General features: G+C 51.4%; 6 protein-coding genes and 1 non-coding gene across 7 annotated transcripts; all 7 read left to right on the top strand.

Annotated features, from left to right (window-relative positions):
- Positions 1–294: 294 nt before the first annotated feature.
- Positions 295–2,861, top strand: BDR25DRAFT_250648 (DUF1750-domain-containing protein). Its single transcript, XM_033686079.1, has 3 exons — positions 295–421; positions 474–737; positions 782–2,861. Exons 1-3 carry the CDS (start codon positions 365–367, stop codon positions 2,543–2,545), a joined length of 2,085 nt encoding a protein of 694 aa, XP_033554932.1. The 5' UTR covers positions 295–364; the 3' UTR covers positions 2,546–2,861.
- A 1,418-nt stretch (positions 2,862–4,279) lies between these two features.
- Positions 4,280–6,539, top strand: BDR25DRAFT_206575 (Di-copper centre-containing protein; the record flags this gene model as incomplete). Its single annotated transcript, XM_033684495.1, has 7 exons — positions 4,280–4,595; positions 4,717–4,844; positions 4,895–5,149; positions 5,199–5,503; positions 5,554–5,675; positions 5,722–6,296; positions 6,360–6,539. The coding sequence occupies 7 exons, from the start codon at positions 4,280–4,282 to the stop codon at positions 6,537–6,539; spliced, it is 1,881 nt and encodes a 626-aa protein (XP_033554931.1).
- A 566-nt stretch (positions 6,540–7,105) lies between these two features.
- BDR25DRAFT_t5 lies at positions 7,106–7,192 on the top strand. Its single transcript has one exon. It is a non-coding gene; the product is annotated as a tRNA-Cys (tRNA).
- A 280-nt stretch (positions 7,193–7,472) lies between these two features.
- BDR25DRAFT_250644 (WD40 repeat-like protein) lies at positions 7,473–9,702 on the top strand. The gene is made up of 2 exons (XM_033686078.1): positions 7,473–8,516; positions 8,569–9,702. Exons 1-2 carry the CDS (start codon positions 7,605–7,607, stop codon positions 9,610–9,612), a joined length of 1,956 nt encoding a protein of 651 aa, XP_033554930.1. The 5' UTR covers positions 7,473–7,604; the 3' UTR covers positions 9,613–9,702.
- A 184-nt stretch (positions 9,703–9,886) lies between these two features.
- Positions 9,887–12,087, top strand: BDR25DRAFT_365129 (uncharacterized protein; the record flags this gene model as incomplete). Its single annotated transcript, XM_033696875.1, has 2 exons — positions 9,887–9,968; positions 10,711–12,087. Coding segments are annotated over exons 1-2 (1,454 nt in total), but the record flags the coding sequence as incomplete, so codon positions are not given.
- Positions 12,088–13,180: 1,093 nt separating this feature from the next.
- On the top strand, positions 13,181–13,819 carry BDR25DRAFT_206765 (uncharacterized protein; the record flags this gene model as incomplete). The annotated part of the gene is made up of 1 exon (XM_033684504.1): positions 13,181–13,819. A coding segment is annotated over one exon (639 nt), but the record flags the coding sequence as incomplete, so codon positions are not given.
- A 912-nt stretch (positions 13,820–14,731) lies between these two features.
- BDR25DRAFT_7890 (uncharacterized protein) lies at positions 14,732–17,243 on the top strand. Its single transcript, XM_033699045.1, has 3 exons — positions 14,732–15,347; positions 15,396–15,517; positions 15,571–17,243. The coding sequence occupies exons 1-3, from the start codon at positions 14,996–14,998 to the stop codon at positions 17,131–17,133; spliced, it is 2,037 nt and encodes a 678-aa protein (XP_033554927.1). The 5' UTR covers positions 14,732–14,995; the 3' UTR covers positions 17,134–17,243.
- Positions 17,244–18,074: the final 831 nt, after the last annotated feature.

Genomic DNA, 18,074 nt, shown 5'->3' with positions numbered 1-18,074 from the left:
CTAAGGAGGCGAAGTCGCGGACACTGGTAGATACATAGGCATTCGGACTGCAGAAGGCAGTTTCATTGGGGAACGATTATGTAAAAATGCAAGCGTTGATCTTACTGCTGATCAAGTGCTCTGCGATAATACAATTAAAATTCTGCTTGGATGATAGCCACTACCCAGCAGCACTGTTCCTGGAATCGCTAAAATCTTCGGCTGAGGCGAAATCACGTGACTGTATTCTGTCCTCTTGGCAAACCGCGCCTGCAACGCGACTTGAAGATTCGGGGGCACCTCACACTCCAAACCCGCCGCGCATCTCAACCACCATCGACCAAACCCCCTCCGCAACTGCGCCGTTGTCGCATACTACGTCGCCATGATGAACCAAGGTCAAATGGCGCAGGACCCTAGCGCACTAGTCCCCAACAACCTCGTGAGTTCTTCGCGCCCTTCACCTCGATGATTGACGCGGCTAACCCGAACAGCTTCCCCACGTGCATCTGGTCTCCTCCTACAAGTTCCCGAACTTTCCGCAACTACACCATGCGCAAGCCCTCGAGTACCTCATCAGAGGCCCCCAGATCGTCAACGATACTTCACCCGTTGCCTGGACCTATTTCCAAGTTCCGCCGCCAAGGGGTACTGTTCTCTTGACATGGCAACCGCCTCGCATGCAGACGCAGTATGCATCCGATGGCATAGTATGGGCAGATCCTGAGATGAGCTATAATACGGAACTGCGAGGCTATGTAAGCAACTGTTTTCTTCTTTCGACCTAGCTAACCTTGAGTAGACCCTTCAAATCCTCATCCACCAAAGCGGTTTCCAGTATCCGAATGAGCCTACTACTACCCACTCTCGATTACGTTTCCGGATTGTTAAAGGACCAGGAATGATAGATCCCAACCTCTGGATAGTCCACTACGGCACCGCCGATAGCGGTCACAGGATGCCCTCTAGTGTTATACAGATGACACCCGAAGTTCACATGAAGATGGCACATCGCGGACAGCTTGATAGGGCAGGACAGTTGTTGCGCAAGGAATTCATGCTAAAGGACCGGCCCAATTGGCCTAAGGTGGAATTCGGACAGCAGCAAAGACCAGCACAGCCGGCAGCTTTCTATAATCCAATGAACCAGCAAATGGGAATGCGAGTTAATCCGCCGGGCCCGCCACCTTCTAAACGACCGCGCGTGACACCACTTGACCGCACCCCACAGCAGATCCGACCGACGATACCGGATCCCCTTGAAGATGAAGAAAATGCGGCACAGGATTCATTTGACTTTCTGACTCCCCGTCAAATAAGCAGCATGAGGTATAGGCAGCACCATGTGTGGATGGAGGAAATCTTTTCATCGCCTTACGGCACAGCGCAAATTTTCCCTGTTGACCTTGGATTGGGTCTGATGGGTGAATTGGCTCCGCTGACCAGCGGAATCCTGGACGCTCCTGCGGCGTTAACTGCACCGGTCGGCTCGGACGCTTATGCGGTTAAGAGTTATCAACAACTTGCCCCTGAGAAGCTGGCAGACTTCGAGAAGCGCGTAGCGGACTATATGGCGAAAGAGGAGGCTGCGTTGGAGCAAATGAAAGCTGTTCATGCGAAGAAGATGGCTGACTTAAAGCGATCACGAACGTACATTAGAGCTGAACGTCGGTTGTCAGCTGTCCCAGACTTGTCACGCTCTCGTGACGGCGCAAAGGATAAAGATGTCATGTCTCCAATCGATCCTTCTGACGGAGTGGTGCACGAGCTAGAAAAATCACTCGGAGTTACATTCGACACGAAGAAGCACGTGGTCTGTGTGGATAAAGGGGGCTTCATTGAAGAGCAGCAACCACCACGTCCCCCACCTCAACAGGTTAACGGCAATGGAGCGACTCAAGCTAATTCCGTTACCGGAGACGGAGCGTTGAACGGCTTAATTGACGAGGGTGCATTGGATGCTGATAACAGTGCAGCAAGCCTTCTAGATCAATACGGCTCGAACTCTATGGCTGGAACTCCCGGGGCCAGCCTATCCGTACCACATATCTCTCAACCTCAGAGCCAAGCCCAATCCGCTGTAGCTACTCCCATTGTTACTATGGCCGACTCCATCCAGGGTACTTCTTTCGAAGAGCAAGCCAACATTGATACCATTAGTGGTACCAACGACTTGGTAGACCTCGACGTGGAAATGTCAGGCATGACCAACGTAGAAGAGAAAGGCGGGGAAGGGGACTGGGTCATGGTTAATCAGACCATGGAAAGCGGGCAGCAGACCGGCAGTAATGACCAACCCACCATCAGCGTTGGAGGCTCAGCAGAATTGGCCGATCAGAACACGTTGCCAACATCCGGTGGAGACTCAGAACCCACGACAGGCATATTCGACGCTGCCGACTTTGGAAGCTTCGACAATCTAGACACTGCCGGGGATGCGTTGGCAGCCTACACGAATGCCGATGATGAGATGGGACTCGACCTAGTGGATGATTCAGCTTTCGGTGATGCCTTCCACGGGACCGAGACGCATCACGGTGAGACTGTGGATGGAGATAACGCGTGAGCATTAATTTGACGAAGATTGCTTCGTGACACAAGTGTGTATTGGACCCATTCCCATTATCTGCAAGCGTGGTGTCTCGAGCGATGGGTAGGCCCTTGCCGTCGAATATATGGGACTTGATATATAGATCGCTGGCCTGGAAGCTCAGAGAATGAGCATATTGTTTCCGGAAACTTCGGTTTGGAGTCTGGGTTTTCAGCTTCCTGCCTTGTGGTTGTAGCGACCCGTGCGTCAATGAAAACCAGGCATCAAAGGCTGGCTGGGATAGTGGGGTTGTTAACTTCAGTAGTCATATTATCACCCTCTTGTACTCTTTATCTCTACCAGCTTGATCCACGACATTCCATCTCGGATATGCTGTGTTTGTGGTCAATAAGTTCTCGTGGTGCTCGAATCTTTCGACTCTGGGCCGCCCTTGCGTTACATTGAGACTCACGAAGAGCAACGAGGTTCCCCAAGGATGCACGATGAACGCACACTGGCGGTTTTAATGTCTAGAGTTCCCGCGTTCTAAGAATCACGCCAGCCCTACCTACATAGGATCGGCAAGGAGGGTAGACATGACCACCTTTCATTTTCAAGAATGTACGGCGGTGCTTCGAAGGACCTTGTATCGGAGGACCGCATCGCTTTGTTGCTATGTCGGCATTTTCTGAACATATGATGCGCACCTGGGCAGGGTTACATTTCCACATCTCTGGATCGAATCGTTCTTGTAACCCCGGCTGCATGGCGTTAAGGCTCCCGCTGTTTCCCAGCCACGATGATCATGATGTCTAAGCGGTGAACTGCTGTGTGACAGAATAACTACGAAATATATGGAGTTCACTGGTATGGTCGAGCAGAGGCTGGTCCGATTTGTACGAGGTGACCCATTGTTCTTATTTCAAGTTGGTAAATTTTGGGTAGACTTTACCTTTGAATTAACTAAGTGCTCAGAGATTGGCGCTGATCGATCTCTTTTGCGTATTTCTATTTCAATTAAGATTATGCTAGCTAATCATATTGCGTCATGTGTTAGTCCAAAGCTTGGTGACAAAAACTTCAACTGTTCTCCTCTGCATCATTCTCACACAACATCACACACGAAGCCCACCTGTGTCTCCTCGCCCGCGCACTCGCTAGACAATTCGATTGTTAGCCTTGCGCCTTGCTCTCACCGACTCGACTTTCTTCGGAATCATGCATCAATCCACCCTCAAGGAGCATGCACGCCATGATGCTGGGGCGTTGGCGATCCCACCGGCTGACCGGGCCCTAAAGCTGATGAACAGCTAAACATAGCATCCATACAGAGGAGCTTTTCAAGATTCGGCATACGAGAAGCTAGCACGTCGCGCTCTTCCAGTGAAGGATGGGGGGGCTGAACCTAACAAGACCGTACATCGGAACTGTTCCTGACATAATATGAAGGTTTCTCGAGGATCGTCACTGTTCATACAATCCCTGTAAAGTTTTTCTCGGTGTTGAGTACTGTTTTTTTAATTCATGCCTTGATATATTTCACGATATCTTTCAATCGAGATGGCGAACTCTCGCTCCTGTTTTGCCCAAGCTAGCTTTGTGGTTGCACATTCTCTCGTTTTCAGTGCAATTGCTCTCACACTCGCTGGTCGTCATACAATGAGTCTTAGACATTATCTTTCCACCCTGAGACTTGTTCAATCTCGCAACTCACATTTTACGCTATATACAAGGCTTCAAAATTCCGCAACTCCACACTTAACAGGAACCATGGTTCTAGAAATTTCTCCCAGTATTCTCCATTTTCTCCTTCTCGGTTTACAGCTCTCTATTTCAGTTTGTTCTCCGATCACCTCTCAGAGAGATGGTGGCCTCGAGGAGCTTGGGAACTTACAAGAGCGACAAAGCGGAAATAGCTTTTTCTCGGTTCTCGGAATTGGGGGACTTGGAGATGGTTCAACACATCCGCGTTTAGAGATTCGTGAACTAGAGCAAAATGCTGACCAGTGGAATGTGTACCTTCTTGGGCTACGCCGATTCCAGAATATGAGTCAATCCGACAAGTTATCGTACTATCAAATCGCGGGTATGCGTGATTCTCTTATGCTAGCACAAGTCTCCCATTTCGACATGTTGCCTGCCCCCTGATTTGACCGTCTCAAGTCTTCACTATTCTGCCGATATCGTTTATTAATCTTGTTTAACAGGAATTCATGGGCGGCCATACATCGCATGGGATGGCGTCCAGCAGGTGGCTGGCGGTTTTGGTGGCTACTGTATCCATGGCTCGAACATTTTCCCCACCTGGCACAGGCCATATCTTGCATTATTTGAGGTAATTCTCATGGCAGCCTAATTGAATCCTCGTTACTAAGAAGTATGTAGGAGATATTGTACCTAAACGCTCGTCAAGTTGTCTCAGAATTCCCTAGTGGACCAATCAAGGACCGATTTACGAATGCCCTTTCGACTCTCAGAATGCCTTATTGGGACTGGGCAGCAGTTCCCCCTTCAGACCAAGGCACCTTACCGTTCAGCTTACGGAGACCTACAGTAGAGGTTACGCTTCCGAGTGGCACAGCTACAATTCCGAACCCACTGTTCTCGTATACGTTCCATCCTTTGAATAAGAATGATATGGTATGCCTGAACTCTAGAATCAATGTCGTCCGATGCTAACGAACGATAGGGCGGTTCAGGTAATTTCGCCACCTGGCCATCTACAATCCGCAATCCTAGCTCAAATGACGTGAATGCGGCAAGTCGGATCGATTTGGTAGCCAACCAGATGGATTCAGCTCGACCTAATCTACAATCTCGAGTCTTCAATATCCTCTCAATGCATCATGACTACGGCAGTATCAGCAATGACGGTTCTCCAGGCGATAGCTTGGAATCAGTTCACGATGCGATACACAACACCGTAGGTTCGGGCGGGCATATGGGTGAAGTACCATTTTCGGCATTTGATCCAATCTTCTGGCTTCACCATACGTGCGTTTTGCAAAGGAGTACAGGAAGAGACAATACTAATTTTAGTGCAGTAACATTGACCGCATGCTAGCGATATGGCAAGCGCTTAATCCTGATAGCTATGTCACGCCGATGGCACAACCTTACTCCACATTCTCAAGTCCGCCACAGGTTGTCAAAGACGTGAATTCACGTGAGTAGATTTAATCTTTCTTTAGACTGTTACTAATACAACCTAGCATTGCAGCCCTTCCATCGAAATGACATGGGGGATTTCTGGACGTCGGAGACCACTCGCTCAACTATAGCATTCGGTTACACCTATACAGAACTCGTCGGACTAAACGGAAACGACACACCAGGCCTCATCAATAGGATCAACACCCTCTACGGTCCTAACGCTACTCCCCAGAAGCGTACAATTTTACTAACCGATGGTGAGCTGGTGGAACGGTCCACTTTGAAGTCTCGAGGCATTGCAGGAGCCGCCAGCTTTTCATTAGGACGACAGTACACTGCGAATATCAAAGTTCGCAAGTTCGGCCTTGACGGATCGTTCAACGTGTATGTATTCTTGGGTGAGAAACCGGGTTCTGATCCTAGAAAGTGGATTAGTGAATCGTCGTTCGTTGGAATGAGTGGTATCTTTGCGGCCGCAAATCCGGATTCTAGGAAACTAAAGATCGAGGCAAATGGCGTTGTGCCGCTTACTCCCATTCTAGAAACAAAAGTGGGGACTTCCCAGCTTCAGAGCTTGAAGGAAGGTGTTGTGGGGAAGTATTTGAAAAATAACCTGCGATGGAGGATCTCGACTGTAAGCTTGACCCTCTCTCTTAGCGAGCACGCATTTCTCGCCGTACTTATTAACAACCTCTAGCTTGACGGCAAAGAAATATTGGTAGAGAATGCACCTGGTTTTCAGCTTTCAATTCTGTGGTCAGAAGTTGAGCCTGCGAAATCGGCGTCCGAGTTTCCGAAAGTGGTGGGGGATTGTCACATCCTGATGGAAGCGACGGATGGACGGCCGGGAGGGTTTCAAAGAGGCGATACGCTTTAGATATGTAGAGTCGGGATTCGGGTTGGGCATGGTATGTGGCACAATTTGTACTTGGGGCACTTCTGGAATGGAAGATCGGACAGTTGAAAGAGCGAGGAACGGGATTTTTGGTCATGATACTAAAACGTAGTGAGATGCAATAACGAATAATTAGATGCAGAACGAGATCATTCAAATAATTCTAGAAGGTAAGAGAGGGTCCGAACGACGAGGTAAGTCTTGGGCCCGGGGATATATGTATTGGTTTTTGAGTTTCTACATATTCCTAAGCACAGTGTGAATTAATCTCGAATCCAGTAGAGATGTAAAGAGAGATAGTTAGGCTAAGAGGGCCACGTTTTAGATTAATTTTAAATTTGTGGTTTTAGATACGAACTAATCCGTACACTCATTCCTGTCGGCACCATGACACGTAAGGAATGAGTCATGTTAAAACTCTGCACCCTCGCTTCCTGAATGGCCAGGCTACTACTCTCTTCTCAACCAGTCCAAGCCGGCCTTATAAAAAAAATTAGTTCTAAAGTAATATACTATATATATCATAGATTTTTCTCAAATGCTAAAATGGGCCGGTAACTCAGTGGTAGAGTGTAGGATTGCAGTTTACCACAGCAACTATCCCGAAGTCTCCGGTTCGATCCCGGATCGGCCCTTCCATTTTGCTTCTTTTTACAAATTCTTATCACATTTCTACGTGTCTCTAAGACATCCACCTCTTGTTCTAGTTCTACTCACCTTTTTTCAAAATTTTTTTTGGCAGATCTTCAATGCTTGGCACTAACTAGAGCGGGGAAGTGCTAACTGTTAACTGTTATGTCGCCCTCGAAACCGCACTGAACACCGAATAAAACAACAAATCGCCAATTCACAAGCACGCCGAAATTTTCAATCACCATCAATCACACATTATCCTTCCTATTGTGGTAGGAGGTGGGAAAATCGTCGATCACAGTCGCTCGCCCTTGCTTGTTGTTGCCAAAAGTTTGTTTCAGACCCCTGCAACTTTTTTTGTCGGCGGTTTTTTGCGACAACCCATGAACCCCTCGCTCCCGACGAATCGCGACAATGGCGCCGAACAAAACAGCTGAGAGGGTGAATGAGCGGAAGAGCGTCATGCCGTTGAAAGTACGGAATTTCGATCAAGACGGACTCGACGCGGAACCCAGTAATGCAGAATTGCAGACTGTGAACGTGCAGCAGGAGGAACCTGAGTGGGAAGGCTTCGAGGACAAGGATGGGGACAGTGAAAGTGAGGATGAGAGTGGGGAAGTTGTTTTGGATAAGGAAGAAGATATTCCTGATAAGGATGAGTCCGAAGAGGAGCTTGAGCGACTGGTCTTCGGCGACCCTGCGGGCTTCAAGGACGGGATAAAATCTTTCGCGCTCCATCGGTTGGCGCGTGGAATTGGAGAGGAGTCTGAAGAAGAAGAGAAGGGTGAGGTAGACTTGGGGGACGTCGCGGATCGAGATTTGTTTTTCTTTGATTCGGGACCTGGGGTTCTTCCGCTGGGATCGTTGGTTGCTGGGAATGCGCGGGACAAGGAGGATGATGGGGATAAGCCGGCGTGGGAGGATAGCGATGATGAGCGATTGGCCGTGAGCCTGGCTTCTGTGCCGCGGCTTAGGAAGCTAAGAGAGACGGAGGAAGACGATGTGGTTAGTGGGAAGGAATATGTGCGCAGATTGAGGAAACAGTATCAGAGACTATACCCGACGCCAGAGTGGGCGATACAAGCTACGGAGAAATCGACGAAGAAGAAGAGGAGACGCACAATCGAGGACGGTGAGAGTGGGGAGGAGTCGGCGAGTGAGATGGATGTGGATGAAGAGGATGACTTGTCTGCACAACCGCTAGCCAGGCTATTGAAAGATGCAGATATACTCTCGAGGACAGGCAGAGGGCCTGTGAAGAGAAGGAAGCTACAGGCAGGGACGGTTGATATTCAGAGACTGAAGGATGTGGCCAAGGCAGGCCCAGTACGTACCCACTCCTTGCAACAGCATACATATGCGCTAATCAGTCAAACAGTCTGCAATAACCTCACTCTCCTTCCACCCAAAATATCCCCTCCTCCTCTCCTCCGGACCCAGCTCCACGCTCTACCTCCACCACGTCAACCCAAATCCTCCTAATCCAAACCCCCTCCTCACTTCTCTCCACATCAAACATACGCCTCTCGCAACTACCGCCTTCCATCCTTCCCCTTCCGACTCTCGCATTTTCCTCAGTGCTCGCCGCCGTTACTTCCATGTCTGGAATCTCACAACTGGGTCTATAGAGAAGGTCACGCGCGTCTATGGACACCAGCACGAACAGCGTACTATGGAGAATTTCTCGCTCTCCCCTGACGGGAAGTACATGGCCCTACGAGGCTCCTCCAAGAAAGGCGGAGGCGTGGTTAACATCCTCGACGCCACGACGCTCCAATGGGTAACACAGGCCCGAATCGAGTCACGAGGCGGAGTTGCAGATTTCGTGTGGTGGGGCGATGGAAGTGGGCTCTGTATCGCCGGCAAGAATGGAGAAATAACGGAATGGAGTGTTCGAGATGGTGTCATAGGTCGATGGAACGACGAGGGCGCCATAGGGACGACCGTCATTGCAGTCGGCGGGAAGAGTGGACGAGATGGATGGCTCGGTGGCGATAGATGGGTTGCTGTCGGTAGTTCCAGCGGTGTGGTCAACATCTACGACCGGCGAGCTTGGCTCGGAAACAACCCCTCAACTAACGATACTTTGACTCAAGAAGACACAAATAACGGCATACCCAGTACCCCAAAACCAGTCCGCGCTCTGGATCACCTCACAACACCGACCTCACATCTTGCCTTTTCTTCGGATGGGCAGATCTTAGCGATGGCGAGCCGGTGGAAGCATAATGCGCTGAGGCTGGTGCATTTGCCAACGGCAACGGTGTTCAAGAATTGGCCTACAGACAAGACGCCGCTAGGAAGGATTAGTGCGGTGGCGTGGGGGAGGCCGAGTGAGGCGGAGGAGAGAGAAGGATGTTTGGTCCTGTTGGCGGTGGGGAGTGAGACGGGGAGAGTTAAGCTGTGGGAGATTCGGGCTTGAGAGTTGGGGAACTGTGTATAATGACATGGAGTATGACGTGCCAAGTGCTAGAGTGAGAGTTGCGACGATCAATTATCGGTGATATGAAAGTAGGTCCTTTTCCCGTTTGTCAAAGATGGCGGGCCTTCACCGTCTCACCTGGGGGATCTAAACAAACAAGTCCTCGCATTTACTCCTTTGTCGCCCAAACCCATCACACTCTTTTCCACCAGCTTTAGTCCTTCATTCTATATTCTCTTCTCTAAGTAGCACCTTCCGGTCGTTAGGAATACGAACACGATGGGCCCCAAAACCCTGCTCGCTGGCTGTTTCATGATAGGAAAAGGTCTCGCTGATGGGATTGCTTGCGCCCTCAGGTAAGTTGCGACTTCTCTTTCGTACCCATCCACCGGCCACAGTTTCCTGGATCTGGCGCTGGATCCCAACCTGGATGAACTTCGAGACCACTCCTCCTTTAGTTCACTCCCCAACGATCTTGCCGAAACATCACAATGAGGAAGGCAATTCCCTGGCTTCGACAAACAATACTATCTGTGTTTGTTGCGTTCCTCGATCTTTATTCAATCCTTGGACAAGCATCACCACAATTGCTGTACAACACTCTTCAACGAATATCTTGAAGCCTTGATATACGATAGGTGCAACATATACACCGTATTCGACTTTCAAAATGGGGCCAAAGGGCAAAGCCAGAAACCGACAAACGTCTAGTAAGAGAGCAAATCAGAACGCCAGGAATCCTAGCAACGGATCTACAGTGTCATCAACGCCAGCGCCATCTCGCAAGTCTTCCGAATGGACCTCAGTTCACGACTGGGCTCAAGACGAGGAAAAACTCAGAAAAGACAGTGCCGTCAGCGAACAGGAAGTCGAAGTCTTGAAGACCCAGCCACCTCGTCGGCGTCGATGGCGATGGAGAATCCGACCATGCTACTGGTGGCCCTGTCGAGCCTGTCGTTGGATCAAGAACTTTGTTGCGGCCGTCCCTGGAGCGCTTCGCCGTCTAACTTCTGACGACAAGGTCTTGTTTCCGATGTTGCTGGGATTATTCCTTTTCGCTTGCTGGGTAGCCATGGAAGGGTTACTGATGATATTTAGTGGAGTTTCTGCTCAAGACACTTCAAGTAGTGAAGCCGACTGCAGCATTGTCTATGTCACAGTTCCTGGACCGATTATTACGGTGTCCCTTATCGACCAAACGGCGAGCGATCCAAATCATGGAACATACTACTATTCGGTTGTACATGGGACCACGGAGTGGCTAAACAGTCATGCACCACCAACGCATCTTACTTCCTTTGTGACACAGACTTTCGAGGTTACAGTCCAGCCTTCGCCGGTACAGCCCACTGCTCCTGGATCTAAACCTCCCATTACTTTGAGTTCAGGGATAGGGAGCTCTTTGAACCCTGGAACGATGACGATTACATCTTTGGCACCACCTCTCTCGACACTCACCATGCCGAGCTCCCTGGGGGTTTCGATGACGACGTTGAACACTGCGAATGGGAGTAGCCTGGTGCCTTCAACTTCTGCTGGACCAAGCGGCCCGGTTTCAACTCCTTCTGGAAGTTCAAGTTTGACATTCATTGTTTCGACTGGGGGTCCATCCCAACTACCCTCTCTTGTGTTGAGCTCTGGTACCCCCGCGTCGTCGTCTGGATTCCCTACCAATTTGCCATCGATTACTCTGCCAATGCCTAACGGAACAACCACCATAGTCACACCAACTGTAACGGCCAGTACGGGACAGAGTCCACCACCAAACTCAGGCTTGATATCGAGCCCGTCAGGTGGGACCACCTTGCTTCTGTCTTCCGCCTTGGTTCCAAGTGCTCCGACTAGCCCACTGTCATCGTTGTCTACGCTCTTTTTGTCTTCACTCTCTATTGGACCGACCACAACCACCGTTGGTTCGTTTGTTGGTACAGTTTCCCAGATACCCTCAACTTTCAGCGTTCCACTGTCGCTCTCTTCAAATGTGCCGCCGGGAGTGTCTAATGGGGTGTCAACCCTTTCGCCCTTGTCGTCGATCACTTCGCCAGTCCCTGGCACATCGGTTCCAGCCTCTAGCGGTCTACCAGCGATCACGACACTTTCCTTGAGTTCGCTCCCTGGGTTCACTCTGGATTCCTCATTGTTCCCACCAACTCCCAGCTCCAGCGAATCACTACCTGGCGCTTCACAGCCGCCATCCTCGAGCATTCCCGTAACCACTGTAACGATAACATCTCCGTTCGGAACTTCACCCGGTTCGTCTACAGGCCCAGCGATAGCTACCTCAAGTAATCAAGCGTCGCCTGGCTCAAGTACAGCCTCGCGCAGTAGTGGGCAGTCTTCGGTTCCTGTTGGATCTTCAATGTCAGTTCCATTTACTTTATCTGGGACCTTTACACTATCAGTATCTGCGAGCTCGAGTTCTGGAATATCAGCTTCTCCCAGTCCGTCGGCAACCCCATCTGGGTCAATAAGAAGTAGCTCAAGTAGCCCAGTTATCCGTCCTTCAATTGCTCCCGGATTGCCATCGAGCTTCTCGAGTGGGTCATCTAAGCCGACTTCCTTGTCTGGAATGCCATCGATCTCGTCCAGCGGATTACTTTCCTCCTCATCTAGGCCCGGCCTGACCACTGCTAGCAACCCGAGCGTGTTCACCTCCTTGTCGCGGCCCGTCATTACTTTGACGAGTTTTGCGAACGTAACGTTCTCTGGTACATCATCTAGGTTAGTAATTACCTCGGCAAGCCCTGTAATATCATCTTCCTCTGGATTAGCGTCTATATCCGCGAGTGTAACTATCTCCATCCCAATTAACTCACGAAGCTCTTTGACTTCTCCTTCATCCGGGTCTAGGTCAACGTCGACGAGTGCAATTACCTCAACCCTTGTTAGCTCATCAGCGTCCTCTTCTGCCAGCTCCATATCAACTGGGACCTCTTCAGGATCGTTCACCACTAGCATTAGGAGCAGTTTGGCTGTGAGTTTTGCATCAAGTGGAAGTCTCTCAAGGCCAACCCCGAGTACCACTTTCAACCCGAGTGTAACGAGCAGCACAAGTTCGCTTAACCCCAGCTCCATTGTTTTCACCACACCCAACACGCCGACCATCTCAATCTTACCGAGCACGAGTCCTCCTAGCTTGTCATTATCGCGGGTTCCTCCTTCAGGCTGGAATGGAACAATATCGACGCCTAGCTGTTCAGCCTCAGCGTTCTTTACCGGATGTGTCAGCGTTACCCCGACCGGTGTGATTGGGGCTCAAACGAGAGTGATTTCATATGGCGACACGGCGATCAGCTTTGTTTTTCCCACACCAGATATCACCACCACAGTGTCGTACTGGACAGGCACGTACCCCACGATAACAGGCACGGAAACCTCACCGCTCCCTCTCACAACTAGGACGGCTCGGGTAACGCCTCTTTCAAGCTTGCCTTCATTTCGTTTCTTCACGCCAGTGAAGAGGGCGGCAACGGGGTTTACAACAATTGTGAGTACATTTACTAGCGTTGCAGTAGAGAGCACAACGACAACCGCCGCCGCCGCCGCCGCCGTCGCCGCAGCAGCAGCAGAGCCGTCTCCGATACTTTGCGGCGAATATGGCAACTTTACACTCACATTCGACGACACGACGGTTGTGCCAGATGACCACGGCATCCTGCCAGTCAATGGTATGACCAACCCTTACCACCACCTATTCTACGCGAATGGGTTCGCGTATATCCCAGATTCATGGGAGCCATATCCGGCGATCTCGCAGCCTAACGTTGCAATGTTCTTTCCGATCGGGGGCAGACTCCTTCCTAACACGCCGTTTGCGGGGACGATGCTTCCAGGGGAGATCGGTGCGGGGCCACGTGCTGGAGTAGACGCATACTGGTTCAACGCATACAGCGGCTTCTTTGGGTGCGCTCTCAACGGCATCGTCCCCTGCACGCTGCAAATCTCGGGCTACCGGTATGATGCAACACTCAAGCAGGAAGTGCTGGCAGCCGAGCAAAACGTGTCGATTCCTGCGTGCTGGGGATACATCGGGTGTCGGTTCACACAGGTCAGCTTCAACGATAGCTTTCGCGCTTTGTCAGGGATTCAGTTCGCGGCGTACATCGATGGCCTCGGAGTCCCACAGGTCTTCATGATGGATAACCTACAGATGGAGTGGTATAACAATACGTGTTCAGCGGGCATCCTGCGTATCGGTCATCGTTAGTATTGCAGCGGCACAGTCGTCGTTGCGGCAAGCTGTGCTAACTCGGGGTGGTAGACTGGGGTCCACCGTGAGGGAAGCGTCCGATGAACAAAAAAGTTGCTGCCATCTGCTACGACGAGAGGTTTGCTTGCTTGCTTGCGGGGATATGAAAGGATACCAAGTCAAGACGGGGAGAGCATGATAACACAAACACAAATAGTGGATGAGATGGCTTTTCGTATGTTTCAGAAAATATGTAATTAACGATGCAGCAGTAGTAATTAGCTGAGAAAAGAATGGAGTGGCGGTCTCAGACTCGACTCATGGTCTTCGAAGCATGGATCAGCGTTGTCTGGTGCTGCGATGTCTGAGAAGTCCCTGGGCTATGCATTTTCGTTGGATAGGAGCCATTCCGCGCATCCTTCACATGGCTTAGTGTCTTACTTGGGAGGACATGTCAATGGTTCGAGCTCCAGCCACCTCCACAGCCGTCCATCTTGGCTCGATGTCGCGGGGTGGAAGTGGAGGGTGATGGCTGTGGCGGTGGCTCTGACCGCGGTGTGCCTGGCAGTGACTTCCCAGTCGGCGGCCGTGAGAGGTCCAGCGTGAGGCGTTCCCACCCCTCTGCGCTCTCCACGCTCTCCGCAGCAGGTCTGCAGGTCTTATCATCGACAGCTTCTTCTCCAGGGCCGTCTATCAGTATCCTGCCCCGGTGAAGCTCGCGCGTGATGATGCTTGGCTGCGCGTGACGCGATATCAGCCTTCCCTGGTGGGGAGGACAGGGCCTAATATATCCGGAGTGACTTTGCTCATCTTGCCTCAAGGTACGTGCTGCAAACCCTTCTTCATTTCTTTTGATTTTCGACGAGCCCCCCCAATCAGCGCCGCGCTTTTTCGTTTGTTTCGCTTGCTGCCGTGCTGTGAGCGAGCAGCGTGTTGAGGCGCGGCACCGATGCTGGGTTGCGTGCTGTCCGCCTTGCAAAATCGTCGCATCGCCCGCCATAAGCGAACGGCTTCTCTTCTGCCTATGCCGACTCCAGCCTAGCTTCTTCTTCTGCTCTTGTCCTACCTGGGGACACAAACCACTACTTCTCTCTTTCCTCTGCCCAAATTCCTCGCCCTCGAGGCATTCACCCATCCTGTCCTCCTCGTCGCTCTGCTCACGCCCCGAGCCTCGCCCCCCGTTGACGCTCAACCATGACCGCGTTCCCGCCGAGCAGTCACCTAGCTCCCGAGCTCGTCGACAACCCCCACCACGACCTTTCTCCACCACGGCACCGCCAGCAAGGCCCCTTCTCTCACCAGTTGACCTCGCCGAGTCCATCTTTCTCCGCGCTCGCCAAACCGAATCCTCAAAGAGTTTCGCATCGTGCCTCCCAGGACCTGAGACTTCCGTCTGCGAACGGCAACATGGCTGGCGCAAACGGCAACGGTCCCGTGCCCGTCCCAGGCGGGCCGCATAGTCGCATGGGCAACGGACACGGGCATGGAGCGGCAAACTTGCGCGGCTTGGGATTCGAGGGGCAACGGAGTCCGCCGAACAATAAGAGTAAGAGCTTTCCTCTCGTCGTTAGTGGGTACGGCTTACTGTGACTAGGTACCTCGCATGTCCCGTGCAAGTTCTACCGACAAGGCGCGTGTCAGGCGGGCAAAGCTTGTCCGTTCTTGCATTCGGATGAGCCTCTGGCGGAGCGGGCCCCCTGCAAGTACTTCACCAAGGTAGGCTCCTTCGTGATAAGCTCTGCCGCTGCTTGGTCTAAATTTCGTCGTAGGGAAACTGCAAGTTTGGTGCCAAATGCGCCCTCGCCCATATTCTCCCAAACGGCCATGTAGTCAATCGCAACAATCTCGGCGGCGGAGGCCAGTTTGGGCGTGTGCACCTTCCTCCTCACCCTGATCCTGGTCCAGGAAGCTCTCTTCTCACCATGCAGGCGCACATGGCACCTATGCAGCCAAACTACCCCTACCAGATGCAGGACGAGTATTTTGGAGCTCAGAAGTCACAATACGACATGATTCCTACTATCGACACCACCTTCTCCTCCCATCCAGGTTCGCAATACGGCTCACCTCCAAACGAAGGCGGACGTCTGCCAATCTCTCCAGTCCAGAAAGGCCTTACGGTTATGGACGTGCAGCTACCAGCATCATTTGACAGTCAGGGAATCTCTCATATGGCCCGGTACGGCCCAATTGCGTCGTCTGTGCCGGCCAAGTTCTTAGGCAGCTCACCACCATCTTCCTATCAAAACGATTCACCTGCAGTCCGAAATCTTCACAACTCCGCGTTTGGCGACGACTCGCGTAGCAGGGCTCTCGCTTCTTCTCCGCCGGATTCGATTGAGCAGCCGGTGGGAAGGCGCATCATGCACTCCGAAATGGGTGCGTCAAGACCGAGAGGGATGAATTTCTCTGCGAGCGTTGGAGCACGGGCTCCGATGACCATTAACGACGAATGGGATGATAGTGAGCTTATCGGAAAATTCGAGGAGGACATGATTCCTAGCTCTCTCCACGAGGACTTGTTTACAGAGCAAGAAAAGAGGCGCCACCTGTCTCGAGACCATGGTGACAATGACGGAAATTCACTCTCGCATCGGCATTCGCTCTCAAGGCTAGGGGCTTCGCCAACCGCATCTGATGTGAAAGTCGGTTCGCCCTCAGCAGCCACTTCTTCTCCGTCTCGATTTCAGTCACTTTGGGGCAAGTCTCGCCAGACGAACGATGGTGGCGTCGAATCTGGTTCGTTGCCGGGAGTCTCAGCGTTCGGCCATGTGGGATCTCCGCTCCGAAATTCTAGCCTTCACCCCAGTGCAAGCCCATCCATGCGCGCCCGTGCTACATCCGGAGAATCCAGCCCGTTTGTCTCCTCCCCTCCACGACAGGCGTCCATGAGCATGATCAGCCAACAGCTCCAACGTACCCGCCTCTCATCACGTGCTTCGGAGGGCCCGGAAGCCGCCGGCCTTGGCAGTAATCCTCTGCACCCTGGAATCAATCGCGTAACCTCCGGTTCGAGTATCGTTAGTTCTAGCGGGAGGCTCGGCATGGATCGCGCCGTAAGCACTAGCAGCATTGGCCGTGAAAGGATCGAGGAAGAGCAGGGATTGTTCAGTATGGAAGAGGAAGATGAGATAGAGCGGGGTAAGAACAAAGATGCGGCCTCTACAACTTCTACGACTTCGAGCAATAAGCGATTTAGTGGTTTGAGTTGGGGAAGTGGCGGGAAAGCGAGTCCAAGTTTGGCACCTATTGGAGGACATAGGGCGCAGGGTCCAGTGGGAACGATGTCGGGTTTAGGAAAGGAGGCAGGGCCTTGGGGAAGTGCTTCGTGAAGGCAATGAAAGAGGCAAGATTGGGTGGTTAAACTTAAGACTCGGCGCATCACTACTTCCTTGCGGACAACCGGAGAACATCCAGCCTCGTCACTTGCTCTTGAACCTATCTGCCACCGTGTCCTCACGAGAGAAGATATTCAATACATGACCCACGATGAAGTTACACGACCACAAGCGATAAAGCGGTACCATTAACACGAAAATAGCAAAATACCCTATGAACCGGTGTTCAGGAGTCCTTTTCGATGGCGCGGCCATCTACAATCAAAACAATCAACTTCGATGCTTCTACGTTATTTTCATTCTAGCCAACCAACTGAGCAACGACTTTAGTCTTGGAACGGTTTTGAAAAGCACATCGGGGTTCGGGGTTTGCATATTGAGCGTTCCTCTCCTTCTTTCTTCTACAATGGCTCCTCGAAATTCTTCCCTCAGCTGCGATTCCGGCCCGGTTATGTATGATTGGTACCCAATATTCTCGACATTGATATGGCTTAACCCTTCCCTTGAGCTAACCTTCGCCACCCAATAAGACTCTGTTTCTAGCATTTTCTGCCCGGATCTACGACACCAAATTTCCAAAGAATTTCTTCGGCTTCAACTTCTCGATATCTCTCACTCACCTTCGAGGCATAAGGCGAGGCATGGATAGCATTTCTCTCCCCTTTGTTCTGGGTGGAACCCATTTTCCGAGGTAACCAAGCACACAAAACACCACTGTTCACTTCGATTTGTTACCCCAGTGGCTCTCCTTTCAATGGCTTTCGATGCATGCATGGCTTGCTTGTTCCAGCTTCTCTATTTTCTTTCCCCTACTTTCGACTCAAGACCATTGCACTTTTGCGTTGCTAGGGGTGGATGTAGCCCTGCACAGCTGCTCTATAGATCAGAATAGGGTGGATGAACTAAGTGGAGGGGATGGCTGATGTCATGGGATG

The sequence above is a fragment of the Lindgomyces ingoldianus genome (assembly GCF_010093535.1).
Source record: "Lindgomyces ingoldianus strain ATCC 200398 unplaced genomic scaffold BDR25scaffold_1, whole genome shotgun sequence".
NCBI lineage: Eukaryota > Fungi > Ascomycota > Dothideomycetes > Pleosporales > Lindgomycetaceae > Lindgomyces > Lindgomyces ingoldianus.
The sequence above is the reverse complement of the archived record's forward strand: the minus strand, read 5'-3'. Positions and strand labels throughout refer to the sequence as shown.

Excerpts from the sequence above, each read along its gene's own strand:
- BDR25DRAFT_7890 (XM_033699045.1), top strand. The coding sequence starts at position 14,996 with ATGACCGCGTTCCCGCCGAGCAGTCACCTAGCTCCCGAGCTCGTCGAC. Across the intron at positions 15,348-15,395 it reads GAGTCCGCCGAACAATAAGA|GTACCTCGCATGTCCCGTGC; the intron begins GTAAGAGCTTTC and ends TACTGTGACTAG. Across the intron at positions 15,518-15,570 it reads CCTGCAAGTACTTCACCAAG|GGAAACTGCAAGTTTGGTGC; the intron begins GTAGGCTCCTTC and ends ATTTCGTCGTAG.
- BDR25DRAFT_250644 (XM_033686078.1), top strand. The coding sequence starts at position 7,605 with ATGGCGCCGAACAAAACAGCTGAGAGGGTGAATGAGCGGAAGAGCGTC. Across the intron at positions 8,517-8,568 it reads ATGTGGCCAAGGCAGGCCCA|TCTGCAATAACCTCACTCTC; the intron begins GTACGTACCCAC and ends TCAGTCAAACAG.
- BDR25DRAFT_250648 (XM_033686079.1), top strand. The coding sequence starts at position 365 with ATGATGAACCAAGGTCAAATGGCGCAGGACCCTAGCGCACTAGTCCCC. Across the intron at positions 422-473 it reads CACTAGTCCCCAACAACCTC|CTTCCCCACGTGCATCTGGT; the intron begins GTGAGTTCTTCG and ends TAACCCGAACAG. Across the intron at positions 738-781 it reads ATACGGAACTGCGAGGCTAT|ACCCTTCAAATCCTCATCCA; the intron begins GTAAGCAACTGT and ends AACCTTGAGTAG.